The following is a 27947-nucleotide window of genomic DNA, read 5'->3' as shown; positions in this document are numbered from 1 at the left end:
CACAGGTCACCGCCGAGCCGGCGGGGGAAGTTGAAGACCCAGCAGACGTCACCTCGATTGGAGAAGAAACGGACGGGAGGCGACAGACGCCTGACCGCCCTCTCACCCCAACAGATGACGTCACCTCGATGGGGGAAGAAACGGCAGGGGGGCGGCAGGAACCGGTCCGCCCTCTCACCCCAACAGCAGACGTCACTTCGCGAGCCCCAGGGGGGCTTGCCACTACGTCAGCGGAGGACAACCAGGCTCCCCCCAATGCGACGCCAGAACCGCAGGCGACCTGCTGTCCAACGCACGACACCAAGGAGCTGGACACGGCACAAGGCCCAGTGTCCGACGTGGGAAATGGGACGCCGACCGCCACTACGTCGGTGCACATCGACCAGACTCCCAACACAGCACCGGAGGCCAGGGTGAGTCCAAAGGAAGAAACCACCCAGCGAGCTGCCGGGGCCAGCACAGCGCACGCTGTCACGGCGTCCGTCGCGGGAGACAACAGGAAGTCGACCGCCACAGAACAGTGGCGCACGCCACAGCAATCCCTCGCCTCAGAAGGGCGAGATGACATCAGAGCGGCAGACCTAGGTGAGACGAAACCGTCCTCCACCAGTGCAAGCAGCGGCCTGACACCAGACCCCACAGAATCCACCCTGTCAAGGCATAAGCCCTTGAGTTTCACCAGGGCGGAATCTGCCAGGCTGGCCCTGCTATGTCTACCCACGCCAGCAACCACTGCAGTAGTCCACCCCACAACAGCGACCACCACAACGTATCCCCTCCCGTCCGACGAGGGTAAAGGTGGTGAGCTGGGGGGACCGCCCACAGCCAAACCACGTGGAAGCTGGGGAAAGCTTTGCAAAGCAGCGCTCTCCATCACAAGCCCTGCAGCCATCGGTAAGGTCACAATAAAACCTGCCGATGGCACCGATGGCAGAGGGAAAGTTAAAATGAAAAAATGCAGTCAATGCCAATTACGTCATGAATGAATGACGGATGCACACACATGCCTACCCCCCCCAACACCGGCGGGCCCAAAAGGATGACCGTCAGGAGGAATGTTGGCACAATCGGGGGAGCGCGAGCGCACGCGCACACGCGCACACACACACACACACACACACACACACACACACATGCTTCCCCCCCCCACACAGGGAGGGGGACCTCCAGGCTGTCACCAAGGCAGAGAAGGACAGTGACAACTTCATGTGTGTTTTTAACAAAAAGTGTATTGTGTGATTGTGAATTGTATTACAAGTTAACATTACAGAATACATAAACATTCCCCGGTTAACGAGTACAAACCAGAAAGTATAAAGTAACTCATAACTAGGGTAAAATGGTAAATTAATGTGTGGTATAAAATAATGTTAACTCTTCCTTTCCAGCAAGGAAAAAGCCAGGATGGGAAGGTGTGAATTGTAACACAACCTAGTTGCCACGCACACGAACAACAGCCCATGTCAATGACAGGGGCAAATGTATCAATGTTTGAAATGTGATGACTTTGTTAAGTTTGCAGGCCAGTTTGAAATCATTGCCTAAAAAACCTTTAAGGTGACCAAAATAATCGAAGTGCCATGCTAAATTACACATTAGTTACTAAACACACAAAATCCAAGGGCTTTTACGAAAAAGACAGTAAAGTAAACCAGAACCCTTGTGAAATCTTATCTCCAATCTGCTCAGGACCAAGCAAGTTTATGAGGGGTAATAAATGGCAGGAACCAACCTGCTTCTAAAAAGTAATAATCTTAACAGGTTGACTTTATTTAACAGTATGGGATGTTAGATGAAAGTAACAAATTAAAATAGTGATCCACGAAGATATCACAAGTCAATGTATTTGTTCGAACAAAGTGGAATCAAATTATAACAGAATTACAAGTAAGGAAACAAACAGGAACCTTAAAATGAGAAACTAATTCTGAAAAGATAAAACAAAGAACAATATTATAATTCCTTAACCAGTCAGTTCAAAGGCATGTTAAGCTAATCATAATTTTGTGTTTATCAAACCCCCCCCCCTTCGGCAGATAATCAATGTGTCGAAAACCAAACCCTTTATAAACGAAATGATTGTTTGAAGAACCTCTTCAATAAGTTTATGAATAGGTTCTTGCGGGGGGTGTGGAAATATCCAGGATATTGGGATGTGTTAATGTTTAATAAATAATAGGTACTATACCAGTGTTGACTACTGCTAGCACAGACATACCTAAAAAGGGCCCCCGCCTGTGAAGTCCCTAAGATAACAATGGGGGTAGGGGTTGAGGTGTGAAAAGGCTCCCTCCCAAGGGAAGAGAGAGGCCACCAGCAAACTGCTTCTCCCATATGCCAGACCTCATGGCAAGCACATGTCAGGTAATACTTCCTGGTTTCAAACCAATAGTAAGGTTGGCTATAAACCAACCACAGGAAGGAGCTCAGCAGCCAATTGATGCCAAGCTGGTTTAAGACCGGCCCACAAGGCGGGATCCACTAAACAGAGTTTTTATAAACCCTGCGAGGACTCTAGTAGCTCAGATTCTAGTAACATCCAGAAGAGTCCACACCTCGTGCCAACCGTACGATGAACAACACAGCTCACATAAGACCAATAGTAATTATTGATACATAATGCAAACTATTAATAATCAATGAATAATGTGTTATCCATGTGTTGTGTAAACCTGCCTGTAATCGACGAATGTATGTATTTCTCTCTCATTCATGCAGGTTATTTACCTAACTAACTAACCTAAACGAACCTAACTAACTAACTAGTTAAAACTAACTAAACGTCTAACCTAAACTGGGTTAAAACTAACCCTTAAACCAATCCTAGATAAATAGTTCATGTGTTTAAATGTATGTTTGTTAAACGACAATAAAAGTATAAAAGACACTTGAGTTATATTATTTAGACAGTTTGAGTAAAGACATACTCTTTGTGCAGTTGTGGCCTTTCAGTAGGTGTAGCTATGGACCATGATGCTATCAACTTAGCAAGTTAAATCGTGGATAGCTATAAATCTGAACAATATGGATATATCGGATTTCTGATGGTAGAAGTTGATAGTAGATTAAGTAGAAGATTCAATTACTACTACTACTACTACTACTACTACTACTACTAATATTGAGTTTAAAATAATTAACTGGAAAAGAATATATATATTTTGTAATGTGAAATAAATAGCTGATAACCTTGTTAGTAATAGAGTCCGTTTTCTACCATATTAAACTACATCTAGTCAGAGATACAAACATCTATTATCTGGGATAAAGGAGAAGTTGATTACCCTCCCTTAGAGACTGTTTGTTGATGTTAGAGCCATATTGACAATAAACCATGTGCACCTCTCCATTATCTGTGGGTCAAAATACTAAGTATGTACAGTAAGAGGCAAATTATGTATCGGTTTTAAATTGGCAAATATAGCCTTTGTGTCAAACAGCATTACTTTGTGAAGGCCTCTGGTTTCAAAGGGTTAAAGCTGCTTTGATTAATATTGTCAAAAACATATTTCAAAACATACAAGAGATATTGGATATTTTTCAACATGGAAACAATTGATGATTATGCAAAAAATATTGTGATTATCTTAAATAATTGCGATTAGGCGATTATTTAATTAATACATGTGAAGATTGAACATTGAACAAAATGTATATAACAGTAATATTCAGTTCGGTGACGATAGGCCTACTGTTCTCACCACATTTGGGATAAGCCGCTTTGTAATTTGTAATTCGTGCTTTGTAATGAAATTGACATGACTCACATGCTGATGCCGTTTAGCTATAATGAGTTAATAAATCATAGTCTATAGAACAGGTACTTGTCTTGCTTTTTATTGTGTTTATATTCTATAACTTACTTAGGGAATACCCTGAAGAAGGCAACTTGTTGCCGAAACGTTGGAAAAATACATTTTTATGGCATCGTGACTACGAGATGTGCCTGTGCGGCCTCTTTCATTTTTAGTCTATATTCTATAACTTAGCCATTAATAATAATAATAATAATGGTTTGTATTTATAACGCACTTTATATTCGTCAAAATCTCAAAGTGCTACAGTTCTCACAGATGTGTACCCAGATAGTGTAGGCTATTTTATACAAGCTGTAATCCTTGTTGATAATCATGATAAAATGGCACCATGTTTTTCTACTATGTCTGTGTTCATAAGAGGGCTGTGGGCAGTTCAGAAACCCGTCCACCAGTGACTTCATCGATGGGGAATCCAAGCTAATAGAAAATGCAGGCTTTCTAGTCCTGAAAAGTTGCAATGTGAAAATGGAAGCCATCGTTCTCACGATAATACAAATCTAAAATATTGTTTAAAAAAAAATCAGCCTAACGATGATGTCAATGGTTCGAAGTGAACTATGGAATTGTGCGTTTTTTGTCTGTCAGTGTACGCAAAATCCCCATACATGGGGAAATCCCATTATATTCTGCCCAGGTCTCGTGACATCACTATGACATCATCAGGTATGATAGTAAATCAGGATCATATAGTAAATTTGACCTGCTGTCGCAAATAAGCCCATATATGGAGATCCCTGATGTCATCAATATTAATATATGGATATATGTCAAGAACATTCAATATGTTGATCCTTGCCCATCCGTCCTTCCTCTTCGATGTCTCCCTTTTGACTGATACCTGTCCATTTAAACTCTAGAAGGGCCTGCCCCAAAGTAATTAGTGCAGCCGGCAGCCAGCGAAAACTAGAGTTCTCAACAGGCCCGGAAATTAAGTCCCGGCCCTAACTGGGCCCTCCCTCATCAAACCCTGTACACTCAAGACACTGCCCCCGCTGCCACCATTAGATCTCCATATATGGAGCTGACCTGTTCTGACATTCCATAATGTTGATCTGACCTCATCAAACCCTGTACCCTGTACACACCTGTACGCCCTCAGGTGTCTTACTGGTACTGTATAGGCCTATTAACACACCTGTACTCCCTCAGGTGTCTTACTGGTACTGTATAGGCCTATTAACACACCTGTACTCCCTCAGGTGTCTTACTGGTACTGTATAGGCCTATTAACACACGTGTACTCCCTCAGGTGTCTTACTGGTACTGTATAGGCCTATTAACACACCTGTACTCCCTCAGGTGTCTTACTGGTACTGTATAGGCCTATTAACACACCTGTACTCCCTCAGGTGTCTTACTGGTACTGTATAGGCCTATTAACACACCTGTACTCCCTCAGGTGTCTTACTGGTACTGTATAGGCCTATTAACAATTTACAATGTGAAGTTGCCATTTCAGCGTCCTGTCCTGTCCTGTCCTGTCCTGTCCTGTCCTGTCCTGTCCTGTCCTGTCCTGTCCTGTCCTGTTCTGTCCTGTCCTGTCCTGTTCTGTCCTGTCCTGTCCTGTCCTGTTCTGTCCGTTCTGTTCTCAATACAAATCTATTCAGGGCTTTATTGGCAGCATGAGAAAACATTGCGAGTCAAAGGCAACCGAATGAAGTGCGGTGGTGCCACCTAGTGGCTATCTTCTTTTTGAGTGGTTGCCACTCTGACTTTATTGGATAAAATACATATAGTCACTTAGACAAGCCTAAAACATACAGTATGTCCGTGTCCTTTTTATGGACTTCTCCTCTGCTTTGAATATGGTCCAACCCTGTCTTCTCCTAAAACGCCTGTGTGACCTGAACGTCAGTAGTAATGTAATTCTGTGGATTAGGGACTTTCTGAGAGAGAGACCCCAACGAGTCTGTATTAATAACACTCTGTTCTGACTGCCTTGTCCTAAACACTGGCGTTCCACAGGGGTGCGTTTTATCCCCTCTGTTATTTTCCCTATACACAAATGAGTTGAAATACAACAACAAAGAGTTCTCTCTCATAAAGTACGCTGATGACATGGCCTTGGTTGCCTGCCTGCAGGACGTTTCCAGTCCCTCCTACTCCCAGCACTTTGACCGTATTGCCACCTGGTTTGACCTTAATGTCACTAAGACCAAGGAGCTGTGTTTGGGAGGGGGGGCAGGAGCAGAGGGTTCAGGGTCCATCTTTAGGCCTGTTACTATGAGTGGGGAGGAAGTGGAGCAGGTCAGTGACTTTAAATATCTGGGAACGACCATAGACAATAAACTCACCTTTCAGACCAATGCAGATAACATCTACAAAAATGCAAGGCATCGGCTTTATCTTCTCAGGAAACGGACACGTTTTAATGCTAGTAAACACACGCTGACCATGGTCTATAGATCACTCACTGAGAGTGTTCTCACTGTTCGGTTATTTGGCGAAGTTGTGCCGGGGCTCCGACCAGCCCTGCAGTAGGCAGATTATAGAGACTAATACGCACAGGGTGAACTAAATGTTCCAATAATAGCTTATATTTGATGAACTCAAACGTGCATTTTATAGGGTTTTATTAATTCATATTAATCAAACACATACATCAATCATACACACGTTCTGTTCACTCTCCCCCGTTACAATATGTAAGTAATACAACACTGCATGGCTTTGCACTTTGCTGCTGTCTCCTACTTTGCTCGGCAGAGTTTAGCTATCATTTCACACTCTAAACTGTACCAGGATCAGCTCCGTCTCGGAACTATCGGATCTTGGTAAAGCTTAGCTTCCTTGATGACTTTCAGACTTAGTTCAATCACACATTAAGTGGTTTTAAATCTACATTATCATGAATTAAACTTCATTAATAAATGATCGGGACACAAGAAACACAAGAACACTTGGTTACAATCTAAACATCATATCACATCAATTATGAATAATGCACAATTATATATAGCATTTAATACATACCGCTGGCGTCTGCCTGCTACATGTATCACGTTCGTTGGTATTGGTGAATCTAGTCTAATACCAGGCATACAGAATACTTAATGCAAGCCCTCTGACTGAAATCACACCTCCATGCTAAACACTTTCAACCAATCAGAAGCCACTGAACTTCCTTTCTGGTAGCAGAGCAGTCAGCTCCCATTACAGTCCCTGTAATGTGTGCCCAACTGCTATTTCTGCCTAGATTAAAACGGTTTAGACTATTACAGATCTATCATTTAGGCTTTTTACCAACCCAATATATAATAGGTTATTAGAACACATTTAAACAATTGAAGAGGAATTAAAGATTAAAGTTACTTATTCCACATTGACATGTGCCCAGCCTAGTGAGTCTCTCCTCTGAGAAGGAGTCATAATGGCCTGTCTCACAACAGGAAGAGGCCGTAAAACGCCCGAATCCACCGGTCTGTATGTAGAATGGAATGTGGGGACCTGAAGCTCTCCCACTCTAGAGAGCTGCATATATCTCCAATCAATCTGACCCAATATATAATTTCCCATTATGAGTACAAATCTCGCACACCCATAAATAACACGACACTCACTTTTAACATCGTGTCCTGGTTTGGGAATATCTCAGTTAGAGATAAAAACAAGCTCACCCAGGTAGTCAACCAGGCAAGTAAGATCATTTGAGACAAACCATTGCAACTTCAGGACATATACAACCGCTCCATAACCAAAAAATTAATTCAGATTTACAATGATTCTACCCACCCTCTTCGCTCTGAATTTGACTTGTTGCCATCGGGCAGGAGGCTTAGGGCAAAATTAGCTAAAAAGAAGGGTTACAAAACTTTGTTTGTGCTAATACTGCTGTGGACATTTTAAATAAGAAAATGTTTAAATAGTTCACCTTTTCCCCACTGTTGATGATCACTGTTGCTGTGTTTATGTGAATGCATTTTATATAGTATTTTAATGCATCTGTGTAATTTATGTAATGTATGGACGCACGCACGCACGCACGCGCGCACGCACGCACGCGCGCACGCACGCACGCACGCACACACTGCAGGTCACAAAACCTAGCCTAGTGACTGCACAAACACACACTCTACCCACACAAACACCCACACAAACACTCTTCATATCACATCATTGTAGACAGGGAAACTGGACATCAGGATTAAAGGCATTAAACTTACGCTATTGACAGTCTTGTCAAATAAACAATAAACGATAAGATCAGCTAACTTGCCAAGGCATTGAACCATGTGATATTTAATTGGTGTTATTGCAATGTTTCAACCTTGTGTTATTTAAATTGCCTCTAAGGCCTGGGTTAATTAAATAACATCATTGTGTGTGTGTGTGTGTGTGTGTGTGTGTGCGTGCGTGCGTGGGTGCGTGTGTGTGTGCATGCTGGTGAGTTGAAGATGCCTTGGGCTTTACTCTTGTTTTCCCTGACACTTCAGTGGTAATCAGGAGTGGCCACCTGAGAAGTGGGGAGGACTGACCACTGCTCTGATTAACAACTTCAGAGCTGAACAGTTTTTATGGTGCCCAAATTTTCCAGGTGCCACTGACCGGCAACCTGCCACTGACCACCAACCTGCCACTGACCGGCAACCTGCCACTGACCGGCAACCTGCCACTGACCGGCAACCTGCCACTGACCACCAACCTGCCACTGACCACCAACCTGCCACTGACCGGCAACCTGCCACTGACCACCAACCTGCCACTGACCACCAACCTGCCACTGACCGGCAACCTGCCACTGACCGGCAACCTGCCACTGACCACCAACCTGCCACTGACCGGCAACCTGCCACTGACCGGCAACCTGCCACTGACCGGCAACCTGCCACTGACCGCCAACCTGCCACTGACCGGCAACCTGCCACTGACCGGCAACCTGCCACTGACCACCAACCTGCCACTGACCGGCAACCTGCCACTGACCACCAATCTGCCACTGACCGGCAACCTGCCACTGACCACCAACCTGCCACTGACCACCAACCTGCCACTGACCACCAACCTGCCACTGACCACCAATCTGCCACTGACCACCAACCTGCCACTGACCGGCAACCTGCCACTGACCACCAACCTGCCACTGACCACCAACCTGCCACTGACCACCAACCTGCCACTGACCACCAATCTGCCACTGACCACCAACCTGCCACTGACCGGCAACCTGCCACTGACCACCAACCTGCCACTGACCACCAATCTGCCACTGACCACCAACCTGCCACTGACCACCAACCTGCCACTGACCACCAACCTGCCACTGACCACCAACCTGCCACTGACCACCAATCTGCCACTGACCACCAACCTGCCACTGACCACCAACCTGCCACTGACCGGCAACCTGCCACTGACCACCAACCTGACACTGACCAACAACCTGCCACTGACCACCAACCTGCCACTGACCGGAATCTGATTGGCATCAAAATATACATAATGTACCAAAAGTTAAAGTAGCCTACTCATTATATAGAATATGAAATGAAAAATAATCTTTTGAAAATAGCTGATCTACAAGCTCACAATGTGTCGCAATCGGCTATTTTCAAATGGACGAAATGTATATAAGGCTGAAGTGGTTAATGTATGTTTTGTAATAATAATCAAAATCTACAAAGTAACTAAAGTTTCCAAATAAATGTAGAAGAGTACAAGTACATTATTGGGATTGGATATGTAGTGGAGTAGAATGCTCAAGTGAAATACAAATACCGTACAGTACTTGTTAAGCCCTGCCTCTGTGTGTGCCTAAAGGCCCAGATCGGTGTTGTGAAAGATTACGTAATGTCGTCATCTGGCACAGGGGACGGCACTGCACTGTGTATAAAACCTAACAACTGGACAATGGATGGAGAAGGTGGGGGGGTTGTTAGACAGAGGAGGACAGTCATGAGGGCTTCTTTAGACATACCACTGTTTTCATACTTGATGATGTTCTCTTCCTTCTCTCCTTTGACTTCATCCTCGTCCTCTTCTTGTGAGTTACAGGCACCGTTTAATCCTGGCAGAATGTACAAGGCTGGAGATGTGCTTCTGGGTGGTTTGTTTCCATTCCACCTGGGCTCTGTGTTCCCTGAGCTGACGTTCACACAGTCCAAGGAACAGAAGCCCTCCTGCAGTCGGTGAGTATCACGAATAGCCAGTAAGACAACACCAACCTTGTTTTGATGTATAGAAACATGATTAGTTGATGTGTATATTTCTACAAAGATATAGGCTGTCGGGTGGAAACCTTCTCTGTGTTTGGATGGATCTAGGGTAGCACTTTCACTTAAATATTTTCTTCAAAAAATGTGTTTTATTAAGTAAGTAATTTATTAAACAAAAACAGAACGTTTAAATATGGAGATACAAGGTTTCTGCCCGACAGCAATGATATTCAAGGCTACAGTGTAATTGTGTGTGTTAGTTTTATAGTCAAGGCGTTCAGATTGCCACAGATCATGGCTTTTGCCATCAGTGAGATCAACAGAGACCCCAGCCTGCTCCCCAATGTGACTCTGGGATACCGTTGCTATGACACCTGTTTAACGGCCGGGGTTGCAGTCTCTGCAGCGCTGTCACTGATCAGTGGGAGAGAGGAGCAGTTTACACTGGATCAGAGCTGTGTTGGGTCTCCTCCAGTACTTGGAATTGTGGGTCCTAGTACCTCAAAAAGTTCTATTGCCATCTCTAGAATATTAGGTGTATACAGAGTGCCCATGGTAAGTTTCCTATCCCCTTTCACCATAGCCTATTTTATTTAATTTTGCTTTGCTTTGCTTGGTGTTTTTGCCGTTTGAAAGACATAGAACATAATCGTTGCTGTCGAGAAGAAACCTTGTCTCCATATTTCAACTTGTACTGCTTTTTTAATGCCCTATTTCTTCATTATGCGTGTTAGACAAAAGTATCAAACACAGCCGATCAACAAGGTCACAGTGTGACATGTTCTGAGCTTGTAGGCTGCTATTTTTCTTTCTTCTGTCTTTGTTTCCCCTTTGTTTTAAGTGAAAGTGGTAAGAAACTGCCCTTGGCCTGTGTTTTACAGGTCTGTTGGTACAGAGTCAATCATCTCTGTACAAATAGGGCTCCAATTTCGTCTCCGACTTTACCCGCAGCGCGGCCCGCAATTCAGCCGCTGCCCGAAAATTACTAATATAGGAGCTTTCTCTGTCCCTTAAATGGTATTTTCGTCCAGCATCACCCGCTATCTTTTTTGCCGACACCGGTATTTGCGCTTAGAGGTGTGGTCATGGGCGTGCTGGCACGCTTTCCAGCTTTTTCCTAAATTGCTATTTTGGTCAAACACATTTGGGAAAGCGATTTTAAAAGCACCCGTAAACCGTATGCCAAATTAGTTTGGTAAAGAGCGGCGCGCCTCAATGGAGATGTCCGCGTAGTGCAGGGCAGGCTGCGTCATCTCTCCTTATTCTCCTATGCATCTCTTTGTAATTTTCCTATAATCAGCAGAAGTGAGTGCCTGCCACTTCCTTGTGACCATTGTGTTTCTATAATTGTATAGTCAAAGAAGTTATTTGTGCCAGGCGTGCGGACGGTGCGGCGTGCACGATTCCATTTGCTCATTCAGTTCATCACCCCATAGCAGCACATGCAGCACAAGTGAGACCTCAACCACCCGATCCCCAAGAAATCAAGCCATAGTATGGGCTCCAATCAGCAAGCATCCATTCCATACGAATGGTGATAGTTGGATCCAATCGCCCCAACCAGTTGGGTGGGTTGGGGGAAATCAGCCTTTTCTTTGGGTGATTCAATGTTAAGATGTATCTAGGCTATCATATATTTATCATCTATCATTTATCATTTATCATCATAAATACAAAATAATGTCGTTCAATGTTAAGGTGCCTCAACGCAGCAACGGGCTTAGGCTATGAAGCAATATAGCACTAACGGGCAACGCATAAGGGATCTCGTAAAGGCAATGGCACGTGGACTGGTGATTGGTTAAATTTGGATTAATTATTATATAACGCCCAAACCACACCTATGCATAATATAACGGGTAACGGAGGTGTTTAAGGTATTTAGACAGGTAACCAAAATACCAACTTTAGTGGGGGAACACCCTTTCCCCACTCCTAAATCCCCAAATAGTGGCTTTAGAAAGATGAGACAAAAATGGAGCCCTTAGAGCCTGTCATTGACAATGCCCCCTTACTGAACTGTTCTGTTTCTGACAATGCACTGCATTCTACTGAACTGTTCTGTTTCTGAAAATGCACTGCATTCTACTGAATTGCCAATGGCAGGTCATGTAAAGTTCTCAAACAGCACATCCGAATCTGGCCAGCATCCTCTCCACAGTATTGGAAAGAATCATGTTTATCTGGAAATGTTTGTCTTTACTGCAGATAACCAGTTTAAAAAGAAACCCGGCACAGTGTTGTGCATTTTTACAATTAAGGAAATGATTGCCAGCTACAGTAGCTATTTCCACTATCTTCCTATGCTACATTGAAACTTATTGAGCTTTTGACAGGATAAACCAAACGGTTTCAGAAGCTGCTTGTGGCATATCTAAGCACATTATGCATATACATGGATGATCTATTGTGAATTAAATAAGTGCAATACAGGCTGTCTTATAGGTACCTATCATTAATCACCTTATGTACGCTTATGACCTGGTCATTCTGAATCCACACAGTGGAGGGTTAAAAGCAGCTATTGGGGGTATATGGGGGTGCCATACCTTTGGTTATACTCTGTGCGGGCAGCGACCGGGAGCCAATAGTGAGCGGAGAAGGGGGGAGACGTGTGAGAATTTTGGCTGGTTGAAAATGTGAAGAGATTATCACAGGTGATAAAGTAAGTGGTTAATACTAAGTTGACATCAGGCCATACAACCTTTTACAATACAATAACCAAAATCTTGTTCAAAACTTGTGCAAATAACTAATATTATATTTTCATTGTTGGCCGCAGATACATTAAGCAGGGGCCCCGGGTTGAGTAGCACTGCCCTGAGGGTACCAGACGCACTGTTGAATACCTATGATCTAGTACGTTACAGAATAGATATTTTGTATTTGTTTTTATTCTGTTTTTCCAGATAAGTTACTATGCTGGTTGTTCCTGTCTGAGCGACCGGACTCAGTTCCCATCCTTCTTCAGAACAATGCCAAGTTTTGTCTTCCAGGTGAACTTCTATAACAATAGATGTGTTGGTATCTAATAGTTCATGTTTCACAAACTGGAATACTCGAACCCATGGGGTGGGCAACTTTGATGTAGGAGAGGGCCACTATATTTCTACACTCACTCCAGAGGGCCACTATATTTCCACACTTACTACAGAGGGCCACTATATTTCCACACTTACTACAGAGGGCCACTGTATTTCCACACTCACTCCAGAGGGCCACTATATTTCCACACTCACTCCAGAGGGCCACTATATTTCCACACTCACTCCAGAGGGCCACTATATTTACACACTCACCCCAGAGGGCCACATTGCATATACTGTTGGGTAGAAATATCTTATCTCCATTCTAGCTCAACGACACGTTCGTTAATAGATTAATTGGAATCCTGAAAAGTAGGCCTAACATTTTTATTTAATTTCAAATGCATTTATTTATACTTATGTTAACTTAAATTAAACATACTTAAATTCAAATACATTGGACATAAAAAGACAATTGAAATTGTAATTATGCTACTAATATTGACCATTATAGATATAATTAAAGTGGGTCATGTTTGCGTGTTTGGAATTGTAACAGCTGAAATATAACAATAATATAACAGTATTCCAATATTAACCTGCAGGCCACATAAGTGAACACGGGGGCCGCATGTGGCCCCTGGGCCGCCGTTTGCCCATGTACTGTATGATCTAACCTAAGTACATTTCCGTCCATTTTTCATCCACTCAGGTGCGAGCTATGCTCCAGACTATGAGGTGGTTCAAGTGGACGTGGGTAGGACTGCTGTTCAGTGATGATGATGCTGGCCGTGACGCCGCCCGATTGTTCCAGTCTGGTCTGGACCAGTCTGGTCTGGGTTGTGTGGCTTATTCAGAGGCTCTGCCCTTCCACAATGACCTGGATAAACTCCAGAGGATTGTCTCTGTGATGAAGACGTCCACAGCTCTTGTGGTCATTGCATTCACGTATGCGAGCTACATGTTTAATGTCTTGGATGAGGTTTGTGTTACGATACATCTGTGGAGGATGTTAATTTAGGGATTCGTAATTAGAAGAATCTAAAATGAGAATGTATTGAAAGAAAGACATGCCTTTCATTTATTTCGAAACGATGAACAGGTGGTTAAGCAGAATGTGACAGGTCTGCAATGGATCTTACCTGCCACTGCAGGTTGGTGGGAAGACGGTTATCTCCAGTCTTACCTGCCGTACCTGAGAGGCACCCTGGGTTTTGCCATCCGTCGTGGAGAGCTACCAGGTCTCAAGGACTTTTTGTTAAAAATACGTCCTGACAATGACCAGGAGGATAACATAGTAAGTATTTTTGTTTAATTTGATTGTATATTTATTTAATTGTATGTCTTTAAATGTCTCAATGAATTGAATACTGTACGGATATAACTAAACTTTGCTGTTTCATAGCTTTGCTTAATTACTGATTCAGACCCTCCGCAAAGGGGTTATAACAAACAGGTCTGGTAACTGTGATTTAACACACACCAAGGTAACATTTATATTACTCAAACACACATAGCCTCGACGTTGCAATAATGCCCGTAAACAATCACTTGATTTTGGCCATTTTATTACTATTATCTCATAACACACTCACACACGTACAAACATACTTCTACTACACTTGTGTACAGTATAAAGCCTTATTTGCCTTGTCTGGCCCGTGTTAGATCTAATACAATAGCATGATGATCATTACAACAAAGGAATCTGAGACCGTGGCGTTTAGGTAATAACTGCGAACACAAGGGAAACACAAGATACATACTATTAATTCACAGATATAGCGACTGCATAGATGCATCATTTATGACTGAATTTAGAGCATTTAACGAACATATAACACATTAAAAGGACTTACTTAAACGCGTCATCCCGTTTGCTACATTGTTTCTGTAGGAATGAACGAACACATCGTGCCCCCTGGTATAGCTCGCCCTTTCCTCTGTCACCCGACACTTCCTATCGCCATACCATGTCCTGTCCTAGTATGAACTCGCATTCCTGGTATATAGTATTAGTACCACATTGGTAACACATTTACCCCCCAATTAGCTGTATTAATATCTACATCCCTGAGATATACTGCAATTGGTTGATAAGAGGATCTCTGTTCTTATATAACACAGAGTATTTACTGTATAGGCAGTGAACTTCATAATAGCACCAACATTCTATACATAAATGACACAACATGAAGTTACAAATATAAGCTGGGCCGGCACTTAATACTATAATGATCCCACTCACGGAATAAACCCGACACCTCCCACTTTTAGGCTACGGTTTGAAATAAACCCAGTAGGCTAAATAGATTCCCCACAATCATTTGCAAACAAAAATATTCAAACAAAAATAAAAAATAAGTATATCAATCATGCTTCTAATCGATGAACGCCTCCGGATGGCACTCACCAGTTGAACTTATGAAATAATAAACCTAGTTTACTTTCATGCACTGAATTAATTTTGATCTCAATCTGACTGTAGGAGGTAGGCACCACCGCTTTGCTCCTTACTGAGTGACAAGTATGCCTCATCACCCAGCTGCCTCAAGTAAACACCCACTGACTAGTCTTACTCGCGCAGCATGCATATGGAAGAGTTCGTTAGGGTATTTCTCAAGAGGACTTTCTAGTCTAATTCACTGATCTTCAACCGGGATTAGGACAACCAGCCGCCGCACATCACGATGGAGGATGACGGATGGCCATGCCACCACGTCTTTCACCACCTGCGACCAACTGATGGGCAGACTTGGACATGTCCGCACCTTTACGTCCCTGACGACACCCTGGTTACCTGGATTCACCTCCACGACACGACCCATCCGGAATCGACCTCGTAGAGCATTCTGGTCCGCGACCCACACCAGGTCGCCGACGGCCACGTTCCGTGCTGGAACGTGCCATTTCTCTCGGATGAAGAGATGAGGGCCCGCCAGCTGGCTCCACCGCTTCCAGAACTTGTCCACCTCGCGCTGGACCGCCCGAAGACGACTGTACGGGTAGCTAGGGAAGTCAAAGCCCAGGATGTCTCCCCTGGGCCCTGCCCGCCCCAACAGCAGAGAGTTGGGAGTGATGATGTCCACGGAATCCTCGTCGACCTGAGTTCTGGCTCCGATGGGTCTTTCGTTGGCCAGGTTAGCAGCAAGGTAGAGTAGAGTCTGGAACTCCAACGCCGACAGATCATCGGTGTCGCCGACGCTGCTCAACGCCCTTTTCAGAACATGGACGGCAGCTTCGGCCGCCCCGTTCCGATGCGGTGAGTCCGCTGGGCTAAACTCCCATGCCCAGTCGGTCCCTGCAACTGCTGCTCTTTGCTGGATCTGCTCCTTGTCAATGTCCCCTAGGAACTTGTATAGATCCTCCAGTGCTGGCCTCGCGCCAACAAAGTTCGTACCCTGATCAGACCACAACTTTTTTGGATGGCCTCTCAGAGCAGTGAATCGCTGGTAGGTCTGCAGAAAGCCTTCTGTAGACAAGTCCTCAACTAGGTCTGCATGGACAGCCCGTGAGGCCATGCAACTGAAGACCACGCCCCAGACTTTTCTCTTAATGCGTCGCTTCACAGTGCCCCTGACAGTGTAAGGACCGAACAAATCCAGCGTTGTGTACTCGAACGGAGCTGCTGGACTTGTGCGCACTGTAGGAAGATTAGCCATCACTTGACTGGATAGCTTAGCCCCCCGTTTGCGACAAAACAGGCAAGAGTCGATCACCTTACGTGCGACCCTTGGCCCCTGAACCACCCAGGCTTTCTTCCTGACTCGCAGGAGTGTCCCAGCCACGCCCTCGTGGTTTGCACGATGGGCCTCCTCACACAGTAGTGTGCTGAGTCGTGCCTCGTAAGGAATGATGGGCACGCCCTGGCTTTCTTGGTCAACGGTCTGAACCCGGCCTCGGCATAGCAGGAGACCTGTCTTGTCGTTCTTACTAACTACAAGACGGTTTAGTGTCGTTGTCGGGAAAGAAATTCCCTCTTGGGCGGCAAGGCACAGCTCCTTAAATGCTGTGTCCCGCTCTCCGACAGAGAGCACCGCCCCCCACTGTACACGACTGCCGGACTTGAATAAGCCTCCGTGGCCGTGCAACACTCTGCGGACGTAGCCAACTGCCCCGCAGAGTTTTGACAGTGTGCTGCATCTAGCCAAGTCCATTTGGTTCACAAGGCCTGAACCCCACAGCTGTTCAGTTTCGTCATTAGATGCTGCCACAGAACCCCCATCACTGACTGGTGAAGGACCCCTGCTGACCGCTGGAGACCCCCCATTGTCTGGTGAAGATCTGCCACTGACTGGCGAGGACCCGCCACTGTCTGGCAGTGGCGCGGACCCCTGGTTCTTAGTTTGGGATCTAGTAACAGCAGCAGAGAATGCTTTCATTTTGAACACTTTTCTCTGCAATGTACTCACGACTTCCCGCGATGAAGAAGCCACCTCAGCAGCAGACTTCATAGGCCATTGGTCGACTGGTCTGGCTAGGAACTCTGGTCCCTTTTGCCACAGGGAATCACTGTCTAATTGCTCAGGAGAACCCCCCCTCGTGACTAGATCAGCTACATTTTCCACCCCGGGAACCCACCACCAGTCAGTCACAGGCCCCGCCTTCTGGATTTCCCCAACCCTATTGGCGAAGAACGTTTGGAACCCATAACTGTCCCTTTGAATGGCACCCAGCACTGTCTGGCTGTCGACAAAGTGATACCACTTCTCGATTGTCAGCCTGCTATGCTTCAGCACGTACCCTTTCAGTCGTGCGGCAAAGACAGCACCGCAGATTTCAGCTTTCACTGCATCACCCTTTTGGTCTAGAGGAGCCAACTTGGCTTTTGACTCCACCAGACGAGTCTCCACCCCGCTAGCAGTTTCCCACCGCAGGTAGAGCACCGCTCCGTAGGACTCTGAGCTCCCGTCGGAGAAGGTGATGCCCCAGGGTTTCCCCACCCATCCGGGCGGAGTGATACACCTGGGGAACGTGATCGCACTCAGCTTTGCGTATTCCTCAAAAAGTTCAACCGCTCTCACGCGGAGATCGCTAGACAACGGTTGATCCCAAGTGTCTTTGGTCAATGACCCCGCCTCTTGGAACGCCCTCCTGACTAGAATAACGCCCTTCTGTTTCAGAGGCGTCACAAGGCCAATGGGATCATACAGCCCCGCTACTTGACTCAGCAACATACGCCGAGTCAGAGGATCTGGCGTCTTCTCCGCCACCTCCTCCAGAGCAAGGTTTTCCTCGCTCCGCACTTTTTTTTTTCTGGCGGAAAAGTTTATGGCAACCATGATGAAGAGGCTGTCCTCCTTCACATGGTAACCAACCCCCAGAGCCTTATTGTCCTCCTCTCTCATCTGATTCGGAAACAACATAGTCTCTGGTTTCATTTCTCCATCTCCTTCCCTCCCACTTTGGCCTGACCGTACCCAGGGCTTTAGGTGAAACCCCCCGGTAGCCAGAATGGTTTTAACCCCCGCCAGTACCTCCTCCAGCCTCTGGGGGCAGTTGTGAGATAGAAAAATGTCATCTACGTAAGCGTTCTCCACGATTACGTCCCTCTCGTCAACCATGTGGGTGAACTGAGGTAGATACGCTGTCTCGCGCATCGCTATTTGAGCTATGCTACCCGCTGGACGGTCTCCCATATTGACCCGTACAACTGCATAGTCTTCAATCTTGCTGTCAACTGAGTCCCTCCATAGGAACCGGTGCAAATGTACCTCCCGCTCTTCTAGCCAAACGGAGTGGTACATTTTGCTTACGTCGCCGATGGCGGCGTATTCCCCTTCTCTGAAACGCAGCAACACTGCTCGGATCGGGTTCAAAACATCGGGCCCCTTTAGCAGGATACTGTTCAAACTCACGCCCCGGAATTCTTGACTACTGTCCCAGACTATCCTAACTGGCGTGGAAACTGAATGTGGGTTTGGTGCCATAAGATGGTTGATCCACCAAACAGCCCCGCCCCACATGTCCATGGCAGCTTTAGACAGCTTGACAGCAGCACCTCTTTTGAGCATCTCATGCACCTGGCTAGCATAGGCCTGGTACCACACGGGATCTCGCCTGAGACGTTTCTCAGACTTTAAGAACGTGGCCTCAACCGCCGCCCTATTATTTGGTAAAGTAGACGGGTCCTCTTTCCAAGGATAGCTCGCGTCCCAATGCGACTCATCGCTGTGAGAGTCGCTTGTCTTAAAAGTCAGGCCCCTCTTGACAATCTCCATTTCTCTCTCGTCAGCGAGAGACATCTCTTTTCCACCAGGGGCGCATTTTCCACAACGACAACCCCCACACAGGGGATCACATGCCGCTCCAATACTGTCCCAACGCCACCAAGACAGTGCCGCGCTGGTGTCAGTATGGCAAGTGGCAGCCTTAATTTCAACGGCTCCACCTCTCATTGAAAGAGCAAAATGGGTTGACGCCCACTGTCCTGTGACCATTTCACTCGCGTCGAATAGAGACGGATGACATCCGCTAACCGTCTTACCCAAAATCCCCGACCAAAGTACCAAATCTCCACATCTAGCCAACCGCTGTGGGGCTAAACGACCCTCACGCGCACTGATAAGTATTTCCACTTCCAGTGGACGTCTCAACTCCTCCGGATCGGTGCCCGGAAAAAGATCTGCAATGCGCCTAGGATTAACTGGACAATTGATCTTTGCAATCTCATCCAGACCATAACAAGTCATGTCATGGTCCAGTGGAGAAGAGCCCTTCTCCCCCATTGTCTTCAACTTAATGGAGTATTTTTTCGTCTTGAATGTCTTTTTCATCCCCCCAACGCCCTGCACGCTCAGAGTGACAGGTCTTCCTTTCAGCCCGAGCCTGTCTGCAGCTTTGTGGGTGATATAATTCGTATCAGAGGCGAGGTCAATCAAAGCCCCCACCCAATCACCACTTTTCGTGGTTACTTCCAACGTCATCATCAGAGCAGGCATCTCTCCGCCCTCAGTGCAGCCTGTCGTGGCTGTATTGTTCGTGTAAGCTTTGCGTACTATAGCTAGTTGCTTTGGCGTCAACTCGGCCTCAGCAAGCTTAAGTTCAATTTCATGTGTAGGCCCACGTGAGTCCCTCCCCACGCTACTAGCCCCCCCTCTCGCGCTGTCACTATTATTATTACTAGTGCTACTATCCCCATTACGTGGACGCGCCTTGGGGCACAACTTGAAATTATGAGGAGGCGACGAGCCGTCCCTTTTGCACTCACTTAACCTACACAGGAAATTGTCATTGCGCACTCTGCATTGGCCGTCATGTAGATATAAACACTTAAAGCATGCTTTATGTTTCTTCGCATACGCACGTCGGCCTTCAACGTTAGCTTTCATGAATATTTTACAACGGAACAATGCCCCTGAGTGATCGCTCTCTCCGCAGATTACGCACGAACCCCGCGCCTCCTCGCCGCTAAACGTAGCCCTTGTCGACGCACGCTTCTCGCGCGCCCCGTTCCCCGGCTTATCATTCTGTCGGTCATTATTACGGCTACGTGGGCTCGGATCACTTTGTTTGGTCCCTATGCCTTTTGCATTTAATTGTTCTTGTTCAACGAGCACTTTTGTATGCTCGCGTAAGAAGGCAATGAAATGCGGGAACCTGTTTTGGCTATCAATATTATTATTTGGATTACAACGCATCACAAGCCACCGTTCTTGCATTTCTGGCGGCAATTTAGCCTCTAAATTGTGAATGACGAGCTGATTTTGAATGACGTCGCCAGCATTAAGATCCGCTAGATCCAGCACCGATTGCTCTATTAATCTAACAAGATTTAATGTCTCCTTTGGCTGGCCACTGCTTACAGCGGGCACACTTTCCAACTTCATTATAATCTCCTTGACAATCTGTCCTACGTTTCCGTAGTGGAGTTCTAATTTCTGGTAGACCTCATCTGAAGTCTGGCAATAATCAAGCCTTAATTCATCATTTATCCTTTTATCAATGGAATCAATCAGTAGCTGGTAACGCATGTCATCACCCCATCCAGGATTGTCAAAGAGTGCATAAATCCTATGCCACTGTTTCTTCCATCTGAAGTATGACATGCGTTCCCCACTGAATTGGGGTAATTTCATAGGCTGAGCAGCCAGTTTGCTACCGGCTGACTTCTTTCCTCCATTGTCAACGGCGAGAGGTACACTTTCTTGTTTAATTTCCTCTTTCATTTCTATTACTATTTCGCCTTTGTGCTTTAAATCCTGGAGATTGGCACTCTTAAGTGCTTTCAAAGCATATATCTCAGCTAATACCTTGGCCAAATTCTCGTCAGAAATGCAACCTTCCCAAGAGTTTAGTAACGTCTGCATGTCTGTTAATGATCGCTCAATTACACTCTCCAGCCCGTAAATAAGACTTAGGTTAATATCCTGTTCTTCGTAACGGTCAGGACGCGCTCTGCCTGCTGCCTCTGCCGCCCACTTGAGGGCGCGCTGCACAGACTCATCTATGAACCGCTTCCATAAGTTTTCCTGCAATTCTGTCCGAGCCAAAAGATAGGATATCTTTGCGGCATTGAGTCTCGTACTAACGGTAGCTATGTCCATAGCGTTTTCACCAGCCTCTTCCATTGCACTTTTATAATCCGTGCTACAGGTTAGAAGCTCATCAAAACCTATATCCATGTCTTTCAGTAAAGCCTTAAGTTCACTTTCGGACTTATGGGCAGCCGTACTTTTGGCTCTGGTCGTTAACCTTGTTAACGCGCCTTGGCTCGCCGAGCGCGCTTTCTTTAACGCATCTAAGGCTGCCATGGTTACACGAGGCTACTCGCTCGCCCCCCCCCACCAACCTTGTCTCTCTTTTTAGATGGCCGGTCGGCGTTCCTCTCTGGCGGCCAGTCGTGCTGTGAAACATACACAATGCGGTAGCTCCAACCCCTATGCTATTAGCGTTAGCATTGGCTAGGCTAGCCCCAACAACATCCAACTGGAGTTAACCTCCCTTAGCTTAGCATTAGCGTCAGTCAGCCCTCCTTTAGCTTAGCATTAGCGTCAGTCAGCCAGTTAGCCACCGTTAGCCTAATGCTAGTTGGTTGCTAGGCACAATGCAATGTCAATGGGAAGGTGGCTAGCTCCTTGCTTGTTTACAATTTAGCTTGGTCTGGTATACCCCCCAAAGTCAATGCACAGTTCCTTTCTGCAACACACAATTCCAGCGATATTCCCCCCAATGCACAAGCACTCATGTGGGCACTGAAACTCTTTATTTAGGTCGGCAAAACCGGATGCTTCCTAGCACCCAGGGCACAACCTCCTTAGCAGCAGGATCACGCTACTAGCATCCTTGTCACCTCAATACGGCACGGATGATTCCCGCAGATATCAGCTACTCCGGCAGCCTACGGGTTTCGGTCGCTGGTCCTTGGACACGGCGATCGATGACGGGTCAGCGGTGCTCCGCAAACGCTGGATGGCCGTCTCTCGTTGTCTTGCTTCACAGCTAGCGTCACGCTAACAGCAGACAACCACCATTGATCACGTAGTAGCTAAGCTAACAGCTAAGCTAACACGGGCCAATGGCTTTCATTAGCATTGCGGATCACACAATGCTCGTATTACTTTGAATAGCTACGGTGAATTAAGTACCGTTGCTTCAGTAATACGTCGGTGGGTTACACCGCAATGAATTATTACTCACCGGTGATTACACACGGTTAATTATTACTATGGTGAATTACACCACATTTAATTATTACTCTGGTGAATTACAGAGCATTTAATTATTACTGTACGGATATAACTAAACTTTGCTGTTTCATAGCTTTGCTTAATTACTGATTCAGACCCTCCGCAAAGGGGTTATAACAAACAGGTCTGGTAACTGTGATTTAACACACACCAAGGTAACATTTATATTACTCAAACACACATAGCCTCGACGTTGCAATAATGCCCGTAAACAATCACTTGATTTTGGCCATTTTATTACTATTATCTCATAACACACTCACACACGTACAAACATACTTCTACTACACTTGTGTACAGTATAAAGCCTTATTTGCCTTGTCTGGCCCGTGTTAGATCTAATACAATAGCATGATGATCATTACAACAAAGGAATCTGAGACCGTGGCGTTTAGGTAATAACTGCGAACACAAGGGAAACACAAGATACATACTATTAATTCACAGATATAGCGACTGCATAGATGCATCATTTATGACTGAATTTAGAGCATTTAACGAACATATAACACATTAAAAGGACTTACTTAAACGCGTCATCCCGTTTGCTACATTGTTTCTGTAGGAATGAACGAACACATCGTGCCCCCTGGTATAGCTCGCCCTTTCCTCTGTCACCCGACACTTCCTATCGCCATACCATGTCCTGTCCTAGTATGAACTCGCATTCCTGGTATATAGTATTAGTACCACATTGGTAACACATTTACCCCCCAATTAGCTGTATTAATATCTACATCCCTGAGATATACTGCAATTGGTTGATAAGAGGATCTCTGTTCTTATATAACACAGAGTATTTACTGTATAGGCAGTGAACTTCATAATAGCACCAACATTCTATACATAAATGACACAACATGAAGTTACAAATATAAGCTGGGCCGGCACTTAATACTATAATGATCCCACTCACGGAATAAACCCGACAAATACACAGGACTGTTATGTATTTTTAAGGGATTACATAATTACCTATTTACTAATTATGACCATTAATAGCCAATACCATAGTGTCCGATTTATGACGCAGCAACATTGCTGCTTTAAGAACTAAGTGGTTAAAGTGGACACACTGAGACCCTTTCGGCATGAAGAGCCATAAACTATTAAGATAACCTTTGAATTATAAACTAATAAATCGTCTTGACTCCGTGTGGAGACTGAGGAGAATTGGAAGCATGTAATAGAGTACAAGTACTCAAGTCAGAAGGACTGTAAAACCTTTTTAAACCAAGTGAATATTAACTTTATCTATAATGTTAGAATGTTAAACTGTAATTCTATATTAATACCTTTTAAGGATAAATACTTTAGAGGAAAAATACAATACTAAAATGAGAGAATTAGGCAGAGTAAAAGTATCAGAGTATACCAGAATACCTTAGAAGGATTTTGACACAGACACAGAAGAACCAGTACACGCCAGAGCTATAAGGATTTTCCATTTGATATATATTACCAATTACATCGGGAGAGAAATGGCAGGTCCGTACAGCGTTAAAAAGATCTCTCACTGACACATCATCAGTGACCATATTTTATACTACATAAGTCATAACATCCTTTTGACATGGGGAAGTAATGCATTTGGAGTTCAGAGGGTAACCAAAAGTGAATAATGGCGACACCTATTGCCGGGAGGTTCACTTGGGATACGTGGCAAATTATACTTCCGGTAAAATCCCGGAAGTGTGACCGAAGGGAATCGTAGTTCTTTAAGTAAATGTAGTTCACAGCCCAAGTTACTGACAACTAGTAAACGTTAGTAGGAGACAATTTGTCTGCTACGGGACTGTACCAAGGCCGAAAAACATGTTGTTCACCAGAGAGGCAGACAATCGGGAAACAAAACAATTCTTTATCTACCCGCCAGCTGGGGAAGAGTGAGATGTAAACTCAGTGGCACACAGGGCATGAAGATACAAAGTTATTGGGAACATGTAACCAAATCCCACAAAATAACAGATCTACAATAATTCAAAATTATCCATCAAGGACCACAATGGACACAAGCCCTTAGGACATGTTGTGTTATCCTTTTTGCACCATTGTATAATTGTACCACTGTAGTATCTGCAAACTGTGAATGAAGTGAATAATCAATACATTCATTGATTATTGTATTTACAGGTATTCTTGTGAATTAATTGTGTTCTTTCAGGTGAGGCAGTTTTGGGAACACACATTTCGGTGTAAATTTTCACCCCTTCCACCAGAGTGGGTGGACGCTGGTGGAAGGGTGTGTACTGGACAAGAGGACCTGGCAGAAACTGATCTGTTGAATGTGTCTGAACTCAGGCCAGACTACAATGTGTACAAGGCGGTGTATGCTCTGGCCCACGCCATCCATGACATGTTGCAGTGTGTGCCAGGAAGAGGGCCTTTCCCTGGGCACAGCTGTGCCACTTTGCAGACAATAAAGCCATGGCAGGTGGGATATTAATTCAGTTAACCTGTAGGATTATTTGTATTTATTGTTTATTTGCACATATTATTGGGTTGTGTGAGACTTAGAAAACCCTGTGGGGTTTAGAAGGTTAATCTCACCTTATTTAACAACAAAAATACAAATAAATCATAAAAATCAAACGTGAATAATTTGGCAACATTAGTAATATAACAATAATGCATAGATTCACAGTATAAATGAAAAAGAAAAAAAATACATATTAGTAGAAAAAAATGTATGTGTAGTGTGTAGAGTGGAAGACATTTAATTGCTAGATTTGATCATCAAATGGATTCTAAGGTTAAAATGATGTATTGAATAAGACTTTGATGAGATCACAGTATATCTTTTTCAAATGTAGAATAATAAGGAAAACTCATAGAATAATATTAAGGGAAATGTAAATATGCCATTGAAAAACTAGAACAGTTGACAAAACCGGATGCCAGCTCAGTTTTGTGTCCTCATCTCTGGTCCTACGTTGCAGAAGCAGCGAGTGCATAATCAGGCAACGGCACTGCCGGGGCGGAGGACTTTATCCGTGGCCGCCGCTTCTCGCAGCAACTGTCGGTAAACTGCCGGTAACAACTGCCGGGAGAAGGGGCGGCGGCAGCTGCCAGGGAAACTGGGGGGATTATGACACTCGACTGCCGCTCGCTTCCGCGGCAGTGCGTTTGGTCCGACATGCCTTGCGTGGTGCTTGCGGTTATGGTTAAGGGTAAGGGTTTGGGGTAGAGTGTCAGACTGATGCCGCCGGGAAACACTACCGACTGCCGCTGGTGTTCCGCGGGAGATGCCGCTATCAGAAAATGCACTCGCACTCTCTCCTACATTGAAGAGGCTGACTTTTGAAGGTTGTCTGTATAGGGGGCAGGTGGTAATCACATGTTCTTCTGAAGGTGGTCTGTATAGGGGGTTAGGTGGTAATCACATGTTCTTCTGAAGGTGGTCTGTATAGGGGGCAGGTGGTAATCACATGTTCTTCTGAAGGTGGTCTGTATAGGGGGCAGGTGGTAATCACATGTTCTTCTGAATGTCGTATTTTAAATAAAATACACGTTTACCGCTGTGTCTTCTTGTCTAACAATGCGGTCATGCCTCTCTTCATTATGCAATAGTCACACAAGATGTAGAAGTCTTCCTCACTCCTAATTCTCAACAAATGTGGGTGACATTATGAATATGGTTTTGTTCAAAGGCAATGCATAATGTAAAGGTGGTGGAAGATAGCAACTCAGCAACAGGAACACCCCTTGCACAATGCTTAAATCCCCAAATAGTGTGTAGCGTGACTTGGGCACATAATACGATCCTTAAGTATGTTTTTAAAGTCTCTTGCTCTTCATGATTCTGCTCATCACCATTTCTAGCTTCTCTACTACCTGGAAAAGGTCAACTTCACCACATCTGATGGTGATCGTGTATACTTTGATGAGAATGGGGATGCTTTACCAATATTTGATATATTGAACTGGGCGTGGCTCCCTGATGGAAGCACAAAGTTTCACAATGTAGGTGTGGTCAAGATGACAGCCTCCGGAGATGAAGAATTCACCCTCGATGAAGACAGAATCTTCTGGGACTTTCAATCCGCAAAAGTAATTTCAGCTTTCTAAAATTTTTAATTGAGCTCATGATGTGAATGAAATTTATATTTAAACTGATCATTTGTACTTTCCTCTGCAGCCTCCTCGGTCGGTGTGCAGTGAGAGCTGTTCTCCTGGAACCCGTGTGGCCAGAAGGAAAGGAGAACCTGTCTGCTGCTACGACTGCATTGCTTGTTCTGAGGGAGAGTTCAGCAATGAGACAGGTAGGGTTACATAATGTAGCTACAGTATATGTACAGAAGGTTATAAGAAGATACGTGTGTCCCTTTAATCTTGTCCTATTTGTTAGACTCTACAGATTGCACCAGTTGTCCAGAGGACTTCTGGTCCAGTCCCCAGCGTGACCACTGTGTACCTAAGAGCATTGAGTTCCTGTCCTACCATGAGTCCCTGGGAATCTCATTAACAACCATCTCACTGCTAGGAACATTTGTCTGTGCTATTGTCCTGGGGATCTTTGTTTATCATAAAGAGACGCCCATGGTCCGCGCCAACAACTCAGAACTCAGCTTCCAACTATTGCTTTCACTCAAACTATGTTTCTTGTGCACACTCCTGTTCATTGGCCGTCCCAGACTCTGGACTTGTCAGCTGAGGCATGCAGTATTTGGGATCAGCTTTGTGCTGTGTGTCTCCTGCATCCTGGTAAAGACTATGGTGGTGCTGGCTGTGTTCAAGGCCTCCAAGCCTGGTGGTGCAGACATCATGAAGTGGTTTGGTGCTATACAGCAGAGAGGAACAGTTCTGATTCTTACTGCCATCCAGGGAATCATCTGCATAGTCTGGCTTGCGTCTGCCTCACCAGCTCCTCATAAAAACACACAATACCACAGTGATAAGATAGTCTATGAGTGTGATGTGGGATCAACAGTTGGTTTTGCGGTGTTACTAGGTTATATTGGTTTACTGGCACTCCTCAGTTTCCTCCTAGCATTCATGGCAAGGAATCTTCCAGACAACTTCAATGAAGCCAAGTTAATCACTTTCAGCATGTTGATATTCTGTGCTGTGTGGATAGCCTTCATACCAGCATATATCAGCTCTCCTGGCAAATATGCAGATGTAGTGGAGGTGTTTGCTATTTTAGCATCTAGTTTTGGCATTTTGCTGGCGCTGTTTGGACCAAAGTGTTATATAATCCTTTTGAAACCTGAGAGAAACACTAAGAAGTCCATCATGGGTCGAGGTGCCACCAAGACGTAG

The 27947-nt window shown here is 45.1% G+C and overlaps 1 protein-coding gene across 1 annotated transcript; it reads left to right on the top strand.

The window, feature by feature from the left end:
* Positions 1 to 128: 128 nt before the first annotated feature.
* On the top strand, positions 129 to 27947 carry LOC306932964 (extracellular calcium-sensing receptor-like; the record flags this gene model as incomplete). Its single annotated transcript, XM_079514935.1, has 7 exons — positions 129 to 413; positions 12880 to 12966; positions 13709 to 13978; positions 24850 to 25119; positions 26508 to 26735; positions 26824 to 26947; positions 27034 to 27947. The coding sequence occupies 7 exons, from the start codon at positions 129 to 131 to the stop codon at positions 27945 to 27947; spliced, it is 2178 nt and encodes a 725-aa protein (XP_079371061.1).

This window comes from Electrona antarctica (assembly GCF_951216825.1).
Source record: "Electrona antarctica genome assembly, chromosome: 11".
In the NCBI taxonomy this organism is placed as follows: Eukaryota; Metazoa; Chordata; class Actinopteri; order Myctophiformes; family Myctophidae; genus Electrona; species Electrona antarctica.
This window is presented reverse-complemented; position numbering and strand designations above follow the sequence as displayed.